We start from the raw sequence: 20,074 nt of genomic DNA, 5'->3' as shown, positions 1-20,074 counted from the left end.
TTTGTCATTTTAGCGGTATTAAAAAGTCCTTAAAGGACCTACACCATGAATTTTCACTTTTTCTATTTTAAAACCTTTTTTTGGGGTCCCAGTGGCACCTTCTATCCTCACAAAGTCCTATTTCTGACCATTGTGTCTTTCTCTGGTTTTGGGAAGACAGAGATGAAAAGCTTTCCACGGGTTCTCAGAACAGTGCTGTTCTGAGAGTTGATCCGTGTGACGTCACACGGATTCCCGTTTTTTTTTCAGAAATTTTTGTTAAAATTTATTTTTTTTCAAAAAAGTTTTTTTCAAAACATTTTTTTTTTCAAAAAAATTTTTTTTTCAAAATCTTTTTTTCAAAAAACTTTTTTTTTTCAAAAACTTTTTTTTTCAAAAAACTTTTTTTTTCAAAAACTTTTTTTTTTTCAAAAAACTTTTTTTAATTTTTTTTTTCTTTCTCTCAAACATTTTTTTTTACTTTTTTTTCATACATAAATACAATGCAGGTGGGGTTGATTGTCTAATGTAGATTAACTTTCTGTAATGTCTGGTCTAGCAACGGTCGCCCTGCGTCATTTGACAGTAGGCCTATAACATACAACATAGGCCTACAGTAGGCTATAATCAGAGCTGCAACATTATCCTATTTTTGTATTGGCCCAATATTAACATTATTTGTTGTCAACGTGGGGTCCGGGGAGGAGTGAAGAGGAGGGGAGGGGGGGAAAACCCCCACTAGATGCGCCCCTGAGCAAACAGAGGCCGTTTTGGTATTGCAGCTGGAGAGCCTCATTATAGTAGAGCTAGAACAAACAAAAAGAATTGTCAGAGTGTTTGTTGAGGGTTAAAACCTGTCTAAGACTCAATTTTGAGCATATATTTATACAAAAAATATAGTTTTAAAAGCATGGTGTAGGCCCTTTAAATTGTCACTTTAGAAATGTGCAGATGCCCTCTATACACTTAAACCTTATGTTGGTTTGTTTACTGTTGAGTGAGAAAACAATGTTGCACATTAAGTTAATCATCTGGGGACCCCCCAAAATAATTGGTGGGTCTCGTGTGTGATGTGATGACGTCATCAAACGATAAAGTCGACTTCAACTCAACTTTTTATTGAGTCGAGTCGACTTGCAAAAATCACAAGTTGTTAATGTCCTAGTGTGTGTGTGTGTGTGTGTGTGTGTGCGTGTGTGTGTGTTTGTGTGTGTGTGTGTGTGTGTGTGTGTGTGTGTGTGTGTGTGTGTGTGTGTGTGTGTGTGTGTGTGTGTGTGTGTGTGTGTGTGTGTGTGTGTGTGTGTGTGTGTGTGTGTGTGTAGTCCAGGGCTCTAGGAACAGCAGTCAGTAACATGTATATTGTATTATATATTTACAGTCCAGGGCTCTAGGAACAGCAGTCAGTAACATGTATATTGTATTATATATTTACAGTCCAGGACTCTAGGAACAGTAATATGTATATTGTATTATATGTTTACAGTCCAGAGCTCTAGGAACAGCAGTCAGTAACATGTATATTGTATTATATATTTACAGTCCAGGGCTCTAGGAACAGCAGTCAGTAACATGTATATTGTATTATATATTTACAGTCCAGGGCTCTAGGAACAGCAGTCAGTAACATGTATATTGTATTATATGTTTACAGTCCAGGGCTCTAGGAACAGCAGTCAGTAACATGTATATTGTATTATATGTTTACAGTCCAGAGCTCTAGGAACAGCGGTCAGTAACATGTATATTGTATTATATATTTACAGTCCAGGACTCTAGGAACAGTAATATGTATATTGTATTATATGTTTACAGTCCAGGGCTCTAGGAACAGCGGTCAGTAACATGTATATTGTATTATATGTTTACAGTCCAGAGCTCTAGGAACAGCGGTCAGTAACATGTATATTGTATTATATATTTACAGTCCAGGTCTCTAGGAACAGTAATATGTATATTGTATTGTGTGTCTAGTCTAGAGCTCTAGGAACAGCCGTCCTCAGAGCAGAGACGCGGGTCAGTGAGCTGCAGGGGATGGTGGAGGAGCTTCAGTGGGACATGGAGAAGATCCGACGCAGAGAGAACCGTCTGAACGCTCATCTCACTGAGATCCTGGAGAGGGTATGTTATTATTATTTCTAAATTTGAAGATTTACGCTGGTTCAAACATGATATTTATTAATTCATCTCTGATATGTCTATGGAAACTGGGAAGTGGCTGTGGTATGCATGGTGAAGTAATAAATATAAACGTTTTGCATCAAGATCTGATTACATCGTATTATTAGAACTTTGACCAAACACATGGGTCTAACTATGGACTCAACCACTCAGCAGCTCTCTGTATAGGATGGGAACTGCTCTAATATTAATAATATTTGTTTATTAATTCCAGGTGAACAGTAAAGGCTACAAGGTGTGTGGGGAGGCCAGCAGTGTGTGTGGAACCATCACTATCAACAAACGCAAGGTAAACACCTTGTTCTGATTAAATATGATTATTGTTCTGATTAAATATGATTATTGTTCTGATTAAATATGATCATTGTCCTGATTAAATATGATTATTGTTCTGATTAAATATGATCATTGTTCTGATTAAATATGATCATTGTTCTGATTAAATATGATCATTGTTCTGATTAAATATGATCATTGTTCTGATTAAATATGATCATTGTTCTGATTAACAATATGATGTGAATATAACACTTAACAATATGTTAGATCATTATCAGTGTGAACACTTTAATAACATGTTGATGAACAGTGAACTGTTATTATTAATCATGTACAGTATGTATTATATTTGTCCAGTTTGAGGAGATGAACAGTGAACTGGAGGAGAACAGAGAACTAGCAGAGAATAATCGTCTCAGTGAACTGTTATTAATATTAATATTAATAATACATTAATAATCATATATATATATATGTGTATGTATTATATTTGTCCAGTTTGAGGAGATGAACAGTGAACTGGAGGAGAACAGAGAACTGGCAGAGAATCGTCTCAGTGAACTGTTATTAATATTAATAATAATAATACATTAATAATCATATATATATATATATGTGTATGTTATGTTTATTCTAGTTTGAGGAGATGAACAGTGAGTTGGAGGAGAACAGAGAACTAGCAGAGAATCGTCTCAGTGAACTGTTATTAATATTAATAATAATAATACATTAATAATGATATATTAATAATGTTTTCTACAGTTTGAGGAGATGAACAGTGAACTGGAGGAGAACAGAGAACTAGCAGAGAATCGTCTCAGTGAACTGCAGAAACTACAACTAGACCTGCAGACTGTCAACACAGAGAACAATGCTATGAAGGTTAGTATTATTATTATGATTATTATTAAAGCCCAGCCCAGCCATACTGTACGTACAGTATGCAGACCACAAACAGTTGTTAAATCGTCTAAAAAACCTGCAACAGAAATGTGTCTTGTCTCTGGTGTGAAAACCATTTAGTTTTCCACCTTCACAGGTGTCTCCACGACGTTTAATAATCAACACATGTTTGACAATTTCTCCCCAATGGCTGCCACTTTTAGTTCTTTCAGAGAGCCTTTTAAACCACCCCTGGCTGCTACTGTTCAGACGTGTGCTCAATAACTGGAGTCCAAACGCTTCCATTACAGTTCATAAACAAACAATATTTATTCTTTGTTGCTTAAGTCCTATCTCTCTCTTAGGCCGCGCTCACACATGTGCGTCACGCATCATCATCTTATCGTCTGAGAATGGCCACTGGGGGCGCCGTACTAATGCATTGTCAATGGAAGGTTGTTTGGTTTTTTGTCGTTGCCGTGTCTCTAGCTCAACCGCAGCCTGTACGCTCTTGAAGAGACACGGCAACGACAAAACACCAAACAACCTTGCATTGAGAATGCATTAGTACGGCGCCCCCAGTGGCCATTCTCATACGATAAGATGATGATGCGTGACGCAGATGTCTGTACGGCGCCTAACAGGTGGAGTTGTTGTCTCGTGCAGAAGGTGTAGTAAAGGAGTCATCAGAATACCACTGTCTGCAGTCTCAGTTCTCTCTCTCTCTAACAGGTGGAGTTATTAAGTCGTGCAGAAGGTGTAGTAAAGGAGTCATCAGAGTACCACTGTCTCCAGTCTCAGTTCTCTCTCTCTCTAACAGGTGGAGTTATTAAGTTGTGCAGAGGGAGTAGTTAAAGAGTCATCAGAGTACCACTGTCTCCAGTCTCAGTTCTCTCTCTCTCTAACAGGTGGAGTTATTAAGTTGTGCAGAGGGAGTAGTTAAAGAGTCATCAGAGTACCACTGTCTCCAGTCTCAGTTCTCTCTCTCTCTAACAGGTGGAGTTGTTGTCTCGTGCAGAAGGTGTAGTAAAGGAGTCATCAGAGTACCACTGTCTGCAGTCCCAGTTCTCTGTTCTCTACAACGAGTCTCTGGTCCTCAAGTCTCAGCTGGACGAGACTCGCTCCAGACTCAACACCACCAGGACCGCACGACTCCGCCAGCTGGAGCACATGGAGGTAAAACCTACCCCTGCCCTAACATAAACCTTAAACTGTGTACAGTACAGTACAGTACAGTACAGTACAGTACAGTACAGTACAGTACTTGTACAGTACTTGTACTGTACAGTACAGTACAGTACAGTACAGTACAGTACAGTACAGTACAGTACTTGTACAGTACTTGTACTGTACAGTACAGTACAGTACATTACTTGTACATGAAGCTGCCTCAGGCAACAGAAACAGGAGATAGGCTCTATGACCTATGGGTCTCATGGCTTGACAAGGCTTACTTAAGGGAAGCACACACTGGACGCGGACGGCTGCGCAGCGTTGCACCGTGGTATCGACGCACGTGAAGTGCCGCGCGGTAACCCCAACTGGATGCGGCGCGCTGCCACACAGCACATCCATTTCCCCCGGTGGGGAGAACCATGGGAGAACATGTGTTGGTTTGGATCCAATTAACACGACGTATAATCCGTTTTAACAGGTTTTATTCAGTGCACAGACTCCACATAACAACAATACAGTTTCCCTCCATATTCACATCTGATCCCAGCGCGTCCTGCGCATGCGTATAAACCCACAGTGTGTGCCGTAAAGTGTGTGAGCCGTAAAGTGTGCAACAGAGTGGCAGTGTAAGTTAACAATCTCACTCTTCTTTCTTTAAAAGAAAAATAAAAAAACATTCAGGCATCCATGAAACAGGTGCATTGAAAAGGTGCATTACAGAGGAGAACAATTCAAAACATTTCAACCAAAATAACAAAATACAAATGTCAGTCAAATACAATCATCACCCACTTTTTTTTTTCTTTTTTTTTTTTTTAAAGTCATAACATTTAGGTAGGATTCCAAAGTCCTTCGCTGAGTGCTTTCAATAGCACTAAAGGTGATGCTCCCTTTTTTGTTAGACAGTCAGCGAGTTGGGCCTTTGTCTCTGACCAGATCACAGTTTTGATTTTCTTGCTCTGAATGAGCTCCTTGATGCCACTAATGTCTAGCCGAAGTCTTTTCTCTGTGACCTGTTTTGTAGACTTAAGGGCATCGTACAGCGAGTGATTGTCAGTCACACAGACCAACGGAGGAGCATTAAGATCAACAGTTCCAGTAGTGAGCTCAGAAAAGAGGGTGGCAAGGAAGATTGAATTGTCTATTCCATCCGACATGGCAAGAGTCTCTCCTGCAAGGGTGCTTCGCACCACACGTCTGATCCTCCTTGATTGCCAACATAGAGGAGAGAACATCCCGTTGTCACCCATGAGAGTGATCAATGTCCCCCCTTGTGTACCTCCATCTGGCAAGTTTCCCAGCGAAGCATCACTGAAAACAGTCAAGTTCAAAGCATCGTTATTACCCAAATGTTGAAATTTCAGAGTAACCTTATCAGCTTTGAGTTTACGAATCACCTTATTGGCATCATGGATGGACTGCACAGTAGCATTTTTCAGAATGGATGCCAAAATACAAACATCAAACATAACATCAGGCCTGGTCTGTCTTGCAACCCAAAGTAATTGTCCTATTTTTGACCTAAGCTGCTCTTTTTCTGTCTCGGTAAGAGGTGAATCTCTTTGTATACCACGTGCTGGTTGCATGTGGATGGGTTGCATGTTTTCAATATAGCAGTGCTGATGCATCTCTATTACACCATTAACAGTTACAATATCCATTCCCACATAGCAGAAATTCTCATGTTCCTCACGTCCCACATGGAACGCAGACTTCAGTCGAGGAATCACATCATTTACAAAGTGTTGTGTGCCTGCCCACAGAAAATCATCTACATGACATGCAAGTACACCTTTAACTTTGCAGTGTTCATCTAACCAATAAAACACTGCGGGATCCACTTGGGACACTTTACCACCTGTACCCAGCATGATTTCTTTCACCCTGTTGTACCAATAAAGTGATGCATCAGCTAGACCATAAACACATTTCTTTAGTTTCCATAGAATCCCTTTACTGTCTGCTTCTGGGGGTGGACGAATATAAATGTCCCTTGACAACTCCATACCCTGCAAAAAAGCAGATTTAATGTCCATAGAATGGACTTGCCACTGATTTTGACAAATCACAGTTAGCAATAACCTTAGCGATTCAGAGGCACAGGTTGGTGAATCTTTCTGTAGCTGTTGAATATTATGCTCTTCAAAACCCCTGGCTACAAGTCTAGCTTTGGGCACAATACCCTTGTCAGTGTCTTTTAGACTACAAACCCATCGGGTGGAAACACTCTTTTGGCCTGCATCTACAACTTCTTCAAAAACATCATTATTGTTCCAGTTTTTTATCTCTTCCTGTTTAGCTGCATCAAATGATACATCATTTGTTATAAGTACATCAGCATCCCTGACTTCTGATTCAATACTGATATTATTAACACAGGACAGATCAACTGCCTCCTTTTGACCATGACTTCCATCAGTTTCGATATGTTGCAGGTTATACCAGTTTTTGTACTGTCCTGTGGCTTTGCCTGCTCTGCCTAGAACTTTAGCTCTACATGAAACACCTTCATCTCTTTTCATAAAGATTACAGTCTGTCCTGTTTTCAACTTTACACTTGCAGAAAGAACAGAGTTATCATCATCACAAACAGTGTGCTCCATGTCATCATTTTGTGTCACATCATTTTGAGTCACTAGTGAACGTGCCCCTTCTCCTGTATTAGACTCTCTGTCACTCTCCTGTTCATTTTCAGTGTCTGTGTTTTGTTCACTATGTGAGCTACCTGTGGCTCTGTTCACAACACCTGCACTTTCATCCTGCCCAGTGTCTGCTGCTCGGTTTTGTACATCTTTCTCACTGTGTACCTCAACTTGTACATTATCCTGAACATGTGTGTGTACCTTATTAAGTCTTAAGTGATGGACTCTAACAAGGATACCTCCATGTCTTACAAATACAACAGCTCCATCTTGACCAATTACTACTCCTGGTCCCTTCCACTCTGCACTGTCAGCCCTTTTGTAATAGACTTTGTCTCCCGTCTCATATTTTTCATCTGTAGGTCTGAGCTGCTTACGTAGTGCTCTCCTAATCCTCTCTGAACACTCTGATTCAGTGAAAGCCTTCCTAGAGGCATGCAACGCTGATATGTGTTGCCCTACCCTTGCACTCACTGTAGTGCCCTCCAGTGCAGGTAGCTTATCAACTAATACACTAGGTAGGTTAGGGTTTTGACCAAATACCAGTTGATGTGGACTATAACCATGAACACTATGCATACAGTTCTTAGCCATAAGGGCCCAGTCCAGGGCAGTGTACCAGTCACATCCGTTTTCCTTTCTCACCTTGAGGAGGATGTCGGTGAGAGACGCATTGTGCCTCTCAAGAAGTCCATTAGACCATGGACTATATCCTGCTGTTGTCCTCGTCTCGATGTTGAAGTTTTCTGCCATGTCTCTGAACTCTTCATTATTGAACTCGCCGCCATTGTCGCTGTACAAAATCCGCGGGGGTCCGTGAACACTTATCCATGTGTGGATGAGGGAGTTGACTATCTCCGAGGCCTTCTTTGTCTTCACAATGCTTCCCGCACTGAAGCGTGTAAATTGGTCTATCACATGTAGGTACCATACCCCTGGTTCCAACTCATGCAGGTCCACTGCCACTGTTTCATTGTACTCTGAAGCTAGAGGCAGTCCTACAGCTGGCTTAGGCTTCGTTTTGCTGTATCTCTGACATATGTCGCAGTCATGTACTATTTGTTGCAAAATAGTGAGGCAGTCCTTGTCTTTGTTACCAGAGCTTTGAATTAGCCTCTGCAGCCTTTCTGCTGATGCGTGACCAAACTGCTTGTGAAGCTTGAGAAGGACTTTGCGCTTTTCACCTGGGGACATGTTCTCTGTCACTGTCAGGGCTTCATCTTCAGCTGTCGCTGCAAGTATCATGTCATCTTTAATCTGTCTCCTTGTGTTGTCCTTGTCCCTGATGTCCACACAGTAGTGTCCTGAGCTGGTGAACTCAAGGGGTATCTGTTGCTTAAACATCACTGCTCTGTCATTTTCCATGTCTAAAACAGTTCCTGCTCTCTTCAGTGATGCTTTGCTCAGCAGCAGTGGAATGTCAACTTGGACCACTTCTGTCTCTATTTGACATTTTGTTTGTCCTATTTTAGCAGGCAGTTTCACTTTTCTGGTGGAATATACTAAATTCCCATCACCAAAACGAAATGGTCTGCAACTGGGATTTTCTGTCTTCTTTAGCTTATTTTCCTGTTCTTGACTGAGACCATTAACATAACTGTCAAGCCATTTCTCCCCACATACTGTACGAGTGCAGGCAGTGTCTATGATGGCTGATCCCAGGGATTCAGTCATGAAAATTTCACAGTCAGAAATCGGGTCATTTGTTAACTCATTAACTGCCAAAAACGTGAATCCCTTAAAAATCCCGTTGTACCACCCTGCCACGCCCGTGAATCCCGTGAATAAAAAAAAAAAAAAAAAAAAAAAATGTTTTTTTTTTTTTTTTTTTTTTTTTTTTTTCAAAAAAAATTTTTTGGACCCCAAAAACGTTAGTAGGCATGATAGCGATCGTGAAATTGCTTGTTTAACCCCCATACAACCCCCATACAACTCAGGTAGCAGACCTCCAAGCTCACAACAGTGTAAAACATAATGGCTGCTATCTCATGAATGCCTGAACGGATTTCCATTCGGATTTTTTTGTTTGAAAGCTGTGAGCAATGTGGACACACGTGGTGCATTATCTAGGCATGGGTGTGCATGATCCGTGCACTATGAATTACATGGAAGTCTATGGAGACGAATGGCAGTTAAAGAGTACGAAGGTATTGTTAAATGGCAGCATATGAGTTAACAATGTGATGTTTACTTCATCCACATTTTCGTCTTCAGTTAATCTTACTTGTTCGTTCTTCTTGTGGGGGCAGTCTTTAGCCCAATGGAAAGTGCTTTGACACACCGCACATCTTGAACGCCTACCGAACCTGTCCAATGGATTGGTGCCCGGCAACGGCGTCTTTTGTTGAGCATTTTGAAACGTCGTGTTCCGTTTTCCTTTTCCTTGTCGTTGTTCTGTGAAGAAAGCTGCGTCCTGATTCAGTTGTATTCCGCTTGACGAGCCTGCCGTCCTTCCTCCAAAGATGCGCTTGAGTGCTGACTTCATCGATGAAAACTTTAGATCTGGGCATGCCGTTAATGCAAGCTGTCTGTTTTTCTCATCGAGACAGGCTGTATCTAGTAGCTTAAAAGCTAATACAGCATCCGGGAGCGTCATGTCATTTTTTATCCGGTTGTATCGCTGTTCAAAGTCAATTATGTAGTCTGCCATGGAAACTGAACTGTCTTTTGTCAAACGATCAAACTCGGAATACGCTTCGTACGCCCGGTCCTTTTCCTCCAGCTGAAACACACCGTCCAGCTTCGCTATTAAAGTGTCCATACCGTTGTCCTTGTTCAGATCTTCTGCAGATATCTCCATAGCAATTTCCCTTGCTCTTCCTTCCAGTCCCAACGCCACAGCAAGCGCCTGCTTTTTCTTGTCGAGTTCGGTGACTCGCTTCCATATGTTGACTTCATTTTTCCAACTCTCGTATGAACGGGCTTCGTCAAACCTCGGTGGTACTTTGTAGTTTGCAGCCATCTTCAAACCATCCTCTGCTACCAATGTTGGTTTGGATCCAATTAACACGACGTATAATCCGTTTTAACAGGTTTTATTCAGTGCACAGACTCCACATAACAACAATACAGTTTCCCTCCATATTCACATCTGATCCCAGCGCGTCCTGCGCATGCGTATAAACCCACAGTGTGTGCCGTAAAGTGTGTGAGCCGTAAAGTGTGCAACAGAGTGGCAGTGTAAGTTAACACATGTTCACCGTGCGGCAACGCTGGAAAAATAGAACAGCGCCGTATCGGCGTGGCAGGCGAGGCGGCAGACCCGCAGCTGCGCGCGTCTGACGCCGCCGGTGTGGGTTAGTTCATTGAACATAATAGGGTTGTATGTTTTGACGCGCCGCCTCCGCGTCCGGTGTGTGTTCCCCTTTACCAACTTCTGGATGAAAAAGCATTTAGAACTGGAAGCATCTTTGTGTGTGTGTGTGTGTGGTTCTATCTCCAGAATGATGAGGTGTCCTTACAGTGTGTGTGGTTCTATCTATAGAATGATGAGGTGTCCTTACAGTGTGTGTGGTTCTATCTATAGAATGATGAGGTGTCCTTACAGTGTGTGTGGTTCTATCTATAGAATGATGAGGTGTCCTTACAGTGTGTGGTTCTATCTATAGAATGATGAGGTGTCCTTACAGTGTGTGTGGTTCTATCTATAGAATGATGAGGTGTCCTTACAGTGTGTGTGGTTCTATCTATAGAATGATGAGGTGTCCTTACAGTGTGTGGTTCTCTCTATAGAATGATGAGGTGTCCTTACAGTGTGTGGTTCTATCTATAGAATGATGAGGTGTCCTTACAGTGTGTGGTTCTATCTATAGAATGATGAGGTGTCCTTACAGTGTGTGTGGTTCTATCTATAGAATGATGAGGTGTCCTTACAGTGTGTGTGGTTCTATCTATAGAATGATGAGGTGTCCTTACAGTGTGTGGTTCTATCTATAGAATGATGAGGTGTCCTTACAGTGTGTGTGGTTCTATCTATAGAATGATGAGGTGTCCTTACAGTGTGTGTGGTTCTATCTATAGAATGATGAGGTGTCCTTACAGTGTGTGGTTCTATCTATAGAATGATGAGGTGTCCTTACAGTGTGTGTGGTTCTATCTATAGAATGATGAGGTGTCCTTACAGTGTGTGTGGTTCTATCTATAGAATGATGAGGTGTCCTTACAGTGTGTGGTTCTCTCTATAGAATGATGAGGTGTCCTTACAGTGTGTGGTTCTATCTATAGAATGATGAGGTGTCCTTACAGTGTGTGGTTCTATCTATAGAATGATGAGGTGTCCTTACAGTGTGTGGTTCTATCTATAGAATGATGAGGTGTCCTTACAGTGTGTGGTTCTATCTATAGAATGATGAGGTGTCCTTACAGTGTGTGGTTCTATCTATAGAATGATGAGGTGTCCTTACAGTGTGTGGTTCTATCTATAGAATGATGAGGTGTCCTTACAGTGTGTGTGGTTCTATCTATAGAATGATGAGGTGTCCTTACAGTGTGTGGTTCTCTCTATAGAATGATGAGGTGTCCTTACAGTGTGTGGTTCTATCTATAGAATGATGAGGTGTCCTTACAGTGTGTGTGGTTCTATCTATAGAATGATGAGGTGTCCTTACAGTGTGTGGTTCTATCTATAGAATGATGAGGTGTCCTTACAGTGTGTGTGGTTCTATCTATAGAATGATGAGGTGTCCTTACAGTGTGTGGTTCTATCTATAGAATGATGAGGTGTCCTTACAGTGTGTGGTTCTATCTATAGAATGATGAGGTGTCCTTACAGTGTGTGTGGTTCTATCTCCAGAATGATGAGGTGTCCTTACAGTGTGTGTGGTTCTATCTATAGAATGATGAGGTGTCCTTACAGTGTGTGGTTCTATCTATAGAATGATGAGGTGTCCTTACAGTGTGTGGTTCTATCTATAGAATGATGAGGTGTCCTTACAGTGTGTGGTTCTATCTATAGAATGATGAGGTGTCCTTACAGTGTTTGTGGTTCTATCTATAGAATGATGAGGTGTCCTTACAGTGTGTGTGGTTCTATCTATAGAATGATGAGGTGTCCTTACAGTGTGTGGTTCTATCTATAGAATGATGAGGTGTCCTTACAGTGTGTGGTTCTATCTATAGAATGATGAGGTGTCCTTACAGTGTGTGGTTCTATCTATAGAATGATGAGGTGTCCTTACAGTGTGTGGTTCTATCTATAGAATGATGAGGTGTCCTTACAGTGTGTGGTTCTATCTATAGAATGATGAGGTGTCCTTACAGTGTTTGTGGTTCTATCTATAGAATGATGAGGTGTCCTTACAGTGTGTGGTTCTCTCTATAGAATGATGAGGTGTCCTTACAGTGTGTGGTTCTATCTATAGAATGATGAGGTGTCCTTACAGTGTGTGTGGTTCTATCTATAGAATGATGAGGTGTCCTTACAGTGTGTGGTTCTATCTATAGAATGATGAGGTGTCCTTACAGTGTGTGGTTCTCTCTATAGAATGATGAGGTGTCCTTACAGTGTGTGGTTCTATCTATAGAATGATGAGGTGTCCTTACAGTGTGTGGTTCTATCTATAGAATGATGAGGTGTCCTTACAGTGTGTGGTTCTCTCTATAGAATGATGAGGTGTCCTTACAGTGTGTGGTTCTATCTATATAATGATGAGGTGTCCTTACAGTGTGTGGTTCTCTCTATAGAATGATGAGGTGTCCTTACAGTGTGTGGTTCTATCTATAGAATGATGAGGTGTCCTTACAGTGTGTGTGGTTCTATCTCCAGAATGATGAGGTGTCCTTACAGTGTGTGTGGTTCTATCTATAGAATGATGAGGTGTCCTTACAGTGTGTGTGGTTCTATCTATAGAATGATGAGGTGTCCTTACAGTGTGTGGTTCTCTCTATAGAATGATGAGGTGTCCTTACAGTGTGTGGTTCTATCTATAGAATGATGAGGTGTCCTTACAGTGTGTGTGGTTCTATCTATAGAATGATGAGGTGTCCTTACAGTGTGTGGTTCTCTCTATAGAATGATGAGGTGTCCTTACAGTGTGTGTGGTTCTATCTATAGAATGATGAGGTGTCCTTACAGTGTGTGGTTCTCTCTATAGAATGATGAGGTGTCCTTACAGTGTGTGGTTCTATCTATAGAATGATGAGGTGTCCTTACAGTGTGTGGTTCTCTCTATAGAATGATGAGGTGTCCTTACAGTGTGTGGTTCTATCTCCAGAATGATGAGGTGTCCTTACAGTGTTTGTGGTTCTATCTATAGAATGATGAGGTGTCCTTACAGTGTGTGGTTCTCTCTATAGAATGATGAGGTGTCCTTACAGTGTGTGGTTCTATCTATAGAATGATGAGGTGTCCTTACAGTGTGTGGTTCTATCTATAGAATGATGAGGTGTCCTTACAGTGTGTGTGGTTCTATCTATAGAATGATGAGGTGTCCTTACAGTGTGTGGTTCTATCTATAGAATGATGAGGTGTCCTTACAGTGTGTGTGGTTCTATCTATAGAATGATGAGGTGTCCTTACAGTGTGTGGTTCTATCTATAGAATGATGAGGTGTCCTTACAGTGTGTGTGGTTCTATCTATAGAATGATGAGGTGTCCTTACAGTGTGTGTGGTTCTATCTATAGAATGATGAGGTGTCCTTACAGTGTGTGTGGTTCTATCTATAGAATGATGAGGTGTCCTTACAGTGTGTGTGGTTCTATCTATAGAATGATGAGGTGTCCTTACAGTGTGTGTGGTTCTATCTATAGAATGATGAGGTGTCTCTCCAGAGGAAGGTCCGTACCGAGGTGTTCCAGCTAGAAGAAGGCTCAGTGTTCTTACAGTGTGTGTGTGTGTGTGTTTATCTCCAGAATGATGAGGTGTCTCTCCAGAGGAAGGTCCGTACGAAGGTGTTCCAGCTAGAAGAAGGCTCAGTGTTCTTACAGTGTGTGTGTGTGTGTGTTTATCTCCAGAATGATGAGGTGTCGCTCCAGAGGAAGGTCCGTACGGAGGTGTTCCAGTTAGAAGACACTCTGGCTCAGGTCAGGAAGGAATACGAGATGCTGCGCATCGAGTTTGAACAGACGCTGGCAGCCAACGAGCAAGCAGGTAAACTTATTCATTCTGTCACATCTGTTCATCTAAGGTGCCCACACTGTTTTGACTTGCTCAACATCATCTACCCAGTAGTAGTACCCACCCAACACATGTTTCACCTGAGGGGACTGAAAATTACCCTAGCTGTCAAACATTTTCCCAATCATTTTTAAAAAGACACCCCGGCCAAATGTGTTTAATAACCCTCCTAGATGACAAATCCATTGAGAAACGGACCTTTGCTCTCCACGGTCACGGAACTGACATTTTTTACCCAACTAGTTAGTTCTTGTAAAATGGCAGTTCCAACGTCTAAAAGACGTGTGTGCTGTAAATTATGATAAAACTAAAACATAATGACCCATGATGTCCCATGTTGGCATCAGGGTTCAAACGGTCGATGTCCCATGTATCAGTCAGGCTTTAGCAAACAGGAGAGGGCATGGGAAAAACAGGAGAAAATACAGGACCTTTTTGTAATAAAAAAGAAAAGAATATATAGTTTCAGTCATTTACTAAACTGTATTAAATAGAGGATAAGAAGAAAATCAAAAGAGAAAGAATACTGTATTTGTGTGAGAGAAAACTGTCCATTTGTCTGGATTGTGAGTTGACTCAATGTTTACATAGACTGTTAAAAACATGGACAGTGGAAAGCTGTTGGTTTCTATGCTGCGCAAATGAAGCTTTTTTGGCCATTGTACGGGTGACGCCATCATTGTAGAAATCAACGTTCATTGGTAGAAATGATACCATCTCGAATGCTATTGGCTTCCAGCGGTCACGTGCAACCGCAGGGATACATGGGACATTGTCTTTCTGAAAATAAAGCACACGAAGAAGAATCATCACAAGCCCCTCCTACAGCATATCCTGATTTAACATCAAATAGAACATAAATGGGATCATATTTTCACAAAACGCATAATCTGGACAACTGGACCCTTTAAACTACCTGGCTATAAATGGTGCGTTTACTTTAATGCTGAAAACGACCAGTTTTGGACATACAGTGCAGTGATGACATTTGACCTGTGACCCTGTGCCCTCAGGACCAATCAACAGAGAGATGCGTCACCTGATCAGCACCCTGCAAACCCACAACCAGCAGATGAAAGGAGAGGTCATCAAGTTCAAACTGAGACTGAGAGAGACACAGTCTGAACTACACCAGGTGATTGATTAGTGTTATTACTAGAGATGTGCCCATTGATCCGTGAGTGATCGGCGATCGGCCAATAATGCCTCTATCGGCTTTGATCGGTATCGGCTTTGCCAATCTACAAGCTAGATCCACTATTTTCACAATATTTATCTGTGGGACTGAATGTAACCTCAGCTTCAACTCAGCCTGCAATCTCCTAATACTTAAAGGTGATACATCCCACTAGCACCTTTATCCTCACAAAGTCCCATTTCTGACCATTGTGTCTTTCTCTGGTTTTGGGAAGGCGGAGGTTAAAAGCATCCCACGGGTTCTCAAAACAGGCTGTCCAGATTTGCTGACTTCAGCGACGGCCGTTTTTGAAGAAAGTTTATTTTTTTCTTCAAAAAGGAGAGAGGCTCTCTATTCAGGAGTTGTAATTTAGCCTCAAACCTTTTGAAAAAAGAATCATTAAATATTGAAATGCTGCTACAGTAACACAGCTTGAATCTATTTGGTCAATGGCTGAAATCAGCGGTGTGTTATTTCTTGATAACAGACCGCTCCGCTCTATTACAGACCTCTGCTAATCAAAGGCTCAGAACACCTGCTGCACTCAGGCTGCACTGTGTGAACTTTAGTTTATACTGTATCCAACACGAAAGCCAAACAAACACACAGCGACATTTACAACTAAACGTTGCTCTCAAGAAATAGACCATGCAGTAAGAAAAAATGGATTCTATTTGATCAACTTCCTCCTTGTGTTATCCCTTACTTATGCTGCTCCTTTAGTGTTGGATTGGATTGGAAGTGTTCAATGACAAAATGAAATCCATCCATCATAGAGCTGAAATGTAAAATGTGTTAACTCTACCACATCTATCTATTAGTGTTGTCAGTTTCCCTCTGGAATCCTGTTTCATGTCTCTATAGTAAGCTGTGCTCCTCAGGGCAGGTTGCACCACCAGAACGTAAGTCCTGCCCTAAGTTAGGGAGTAAAGTCCTTACTAGAGGCTTAGTAACTACTAGTTAGTTTGTAACTAAGTGAGTTACTAACAGGTGTTGCACCACGACTGCTTATGGCATAACGTAACTAGTAATGCGTAGACTGTTCCTAAAGTAATGTATAGTCTCATAAAATGACGTCATAGCTCCAGAATCCAATGGAAACAAACTGTTTCTAGTAAGGAAGTAAAGCTTGTATCGTCTTTTGTCAACAGACAGAGCTCCATCTCTCCACTGGCATGTACACAAAGTCATATTGATAGGTGTGCTCACGGCGAGCGCATCCCTGCACACGGATTGTATCACAATTTATATTGGCCCCTCATACATTTTGCCCCGTTGTGAAGTAACGCAGGGCAGCGCATATTTGGAGGGAGAAGAGCACTGTTCAAGTGAATTAAATCAAGTTAATTAAATCAAATTAATTAAAAAAGTATCAATCCTGCAATATAGAAATACTATTAATAGCAGACACATTGTGAGCTTGTAGATCGGCTATTTTCAAATGGCCGAAATGTATATGGGCTTAATGTATGTTTTAAACATTAATTAATTAAACAGCCGATATAATGCTGTCTGCCACGTTAGTAGTGTAGTTGCTCTGCTCCCATAGAGATAGGTTACTTAGTAAGGACTTAGTGCTGCCCAAAGGCTGGTGTAAATATTTAGTAGTAACTTAGAGATACGTTAGAGTGGTGCAACAGCTGAAAGTTTAGTAATGCGTAAGTCTTGACTTAGAAGCCATTTACGTTACAACTAGGCTACGTTTGAACTTAGTGTGAGCTGGTGCAACCCCGTGTTGTTTCTGACAGCACATTTTGATGTAGTTTTAGTCTTTTGAATAAAATGTCATTTAGTTTTAGTCATAATTTAGTCACCTGAAAAGTATTAGTTTTAGTCTAGTTTTAGTCTAAATAAATATCATAAGATTTTAGGTGACTAAATCTACAGTTGATTTAGTCGACTGAAATGTATTTTGGCAGGCCTTGATGGCATCGTAATGACTGATTATACACTTGGTTGCGTGCTGAAAATAGCCGATCTGAGCTTGTAGATCTGCTATTTTCATCACGCAAAACCTGAGAGCAACCAAACATAAAATGACTCTCTTCTCCACTAGTCCCTCCCTAACGTTTTAGTCTAGTTTTTATTTTGTTGACGAAATTGTCAATATATTTAGTCTTAGTTTTAGTTATCACTGCTTTGTTTTTATTTGTTTTTTATTTAGTTTTCGTCAGTGAAGAAAACGCAGTCGACAAACATTTTTCGTCATAGTTTTAGTCGACGAAATCAACACTGGTGCAACCCCACCCTGGTGTATAGGAGCTACTTTTAGACATACTCAGATCCTGTCATCTCCTGAAGGATTATGGGAATTAGAGTTTTTGCATCAGACCACATGCTGCGGTTTACAATATGAAACTTTATATCCTGACTTGTCTCCCTGTCTCCTGATAGGTGCGTGCGGCGAAGGGCAGCGGCGTCCTCCAATCACAGTCCAGCACAGAGATGGACGTGAAGGAAGAGACCACCTCCCCCCCCGCCCCGGCCGTTGCCACAGATACCGTCCCCAAGGTGGAGAGTGACAACGGCTCGGCCACGCCCAACAGCTCCGGTAACCAATCAGATCATCACAAACACATCAAACAACCAATCATCATCAGTTTTACATCCATTAAGATGTTTAATAAACTCTGGATTAATTAATGATGAATCATATTTGATATGAATCATCACATGTTGCTCTGTAGGGTTGTTTTTACAACCCTTCTTGTTGTCTTTATTTTAATGATGATTAACACTTTCCCAGCCTGGCCAGAATGGCTTGTCTGTGGACTAGACGGAGATTTCTATTATTGTATTATGATCTGAAACAGCATTCATTTTACAAGAGCATCAGCGTCCTTCTTGGATGGCACCGTTCTTTTTTTTTCTTTCTTTCGTCGGCTATTGTTTACTGACCAGCGAAGTGTCTCGATCTCCATTGGCATATATATAGTGGGGATTTTGGCCGAGTCGTCTTCCCCCCGTGCGCTTCACGTGCACGATCCATGCACATCGAGGTAAGCGAATGTAATCCACTCCGTATGAAGCGCCCATGTCAACTTTTTTCTGATCAAAAACATCACGGACAGATGCTATGCTAACGCCTCCTCCTACAATGAAAGTGGATGGGACTGTGGCTATAGAGAATGAAAAGATACCAGAATAGCCGGGGACCCAGTCCCTCAAAATGGGAGAGGACCTGTGATTTTCTGCCGCACTTTTTATTTCTGTTTTATCTATTAGTTTGGTCATTAACACAACTACTGCCTCTTAATCTGAAGGTTGCTTGGTGCCTTGGTGCCGCGTCGTTTCCTCCGTCGGCCGCCGCTATTATTTTGAAGGGCTGGAAGGGGGTTGTTTTTGTTTTTTTGGATTGTCACTTGACGGCAACGATTACGTCATCTAGTCACATGACAGTGTGGGCCCAGAAGAGAAACATGGCTGCGCCCTGCCGTGTGTATTGTTTACATTAGATCTGGCTCAAAATGGCTCAAAATGGCTCTTTTGGAGTAAATGAAGTCTCTTTATGGGCCTCTCAATGGATTTACTATGGAGGACGTTCACTTCGCGTGCACGCCCGACGTGCGTTGTAAACAAATCGCGGACATTACCGATGCGGGCGGGAGCGGACCGACGTACTGTAAGTAATTATACCTTTACTGTAAATACAGTAAGATTGACAGTCCTCGCCGTCAACGGCGCCATGGTATTAACCCTTTCAATGACGGTGAGGACTGTCAACGGCAGCAGATCAGTTAAGGTCCACAGAATGAGAGGCCTGCTCTGCCAGAAACATCGCGAAAAAAAGTTATGGCCATTTGTATATTCACTGTCCCATTGACTGTCCCTCACAGGAGTGTTGGTGAAGACAGAAGGAGGTGCAGAAGGAGGAGAGGCGGCTGTGAAGCAGGAGGAGGAGAAGGAGGACAGGAAGGACAAGGAGGAGACGAGGAAGGTAGGGACGGTGATGTCATTAAAGGAGGACTTCACCACTTTTCAACATGTCTTCATATAATAGCTCCTCACTAATGTTCATGATAAAAAAGCAGCATTTATTCCTACTCATAGTCCATGGGTCATACCAGATGTCGGTATCGGAAAGGTGGCAAAGGTTACCATGCATTTTATAAAAGCTCTATATCTGTAGATTATATTTTGGTGTGATAACCCTTTCTGAGACACAGCTAAATTGGTGTTATCAGCCTCTAGAGTTGGTGTCCCATTAACTTTATCAGCCTCTAGAGTTGGTGTCCCATTAACTTTATCAGCCTCTAGAGTTGGTGTCCCATTAACTTTATCAGCCTCTAGAGTCGGTGTCCCATTAACTTTATCAGCCTCTAGAGTCGGTGTCCCATTAACTTTATCAGCCTCTAGAGTTGGTGTCCCATTAACTTTATCAGCCTCTAGAGTCGGTGTCCCATTAACTTTATCAGCCTCTAGAGTTGGTGTCCCATTAACTTTATCAGCCTCTAGAGTCGGTGTCCCATTAACTTTATCAGCCTCTAGAGTTGGTGTCCCATTAACTTTATCAGCCTCTAGAGTTGGTGTCCCATTAACTTTATCAGCCTCTAGAGTTGGTGTCCCATTAACTTTATCAGCCTCTAGAGTCGGTGTCCCATTAACTTTATCAGCCTCTAGAGTTGGTGTCCCATTCACTTTATCAG

The 20,074-nt window shown here is 41.6% G+C and overlaps 1 protein-coding gene across 1 annotated transcript in view; it reads left to right on the top strand.

Annotated features, from left to right (window-relative positions):
- rnf20 (ring finger protein 20, E3 ubiquitin protein ligase) overlaps positions 1-20,074 on the top strand; it is a 47,718-nt gene that overhangs the window by 12,505 nt on the left and 15,139 nt on the right. The window contains exons 8-15 of the mRNA XM_080746847.1: positions 1,951-2,097; positions 2,372-2,446; positions 3,199-3,318; positions 4,315-4,494; positions 14,089-14,224; positions 15,265-15,386; positions 17,823-17,979; positions 19,265-19,365. Of these exons, the coding sequence (XP_080602973.1) occupies positions 1,951-2,097; positions 2,372-2,446; positions 3,199-3,318; positions 4,315-4,494; positions 14,089-14,224; positions 15,265-15,386; positions 17,823-17,979; positions 19,265-19,365 (1,038 nt within the window). The remainder of the gene's footprint in view (positions 1-1,950; positions 2,098-2,371; positions 2,447-3,198; positions 3,319-4,314; positions 4,495-14,088; positions 14,225-15,264; positions 15,387-17,822; positions 17,980-19,264; positions 19,366-20,074) is intronic.

The sequence above is a fragment of the Nannobrachium achirus genome, assembly GCF_963921795.1.
Source record: "Nannobrachium achirus genome assembly, chromosome: 17".
NCBI classification, from domain to species: Eukaryota; Metazoa; Chordata; class Actinopteri; order Myctophiformes; family Myctophidae; genus Nannobrachium; species Nannobrachium achirus.
This window is presented reverse-complemented; position numbering and strand designations above follow the sequence as displayed.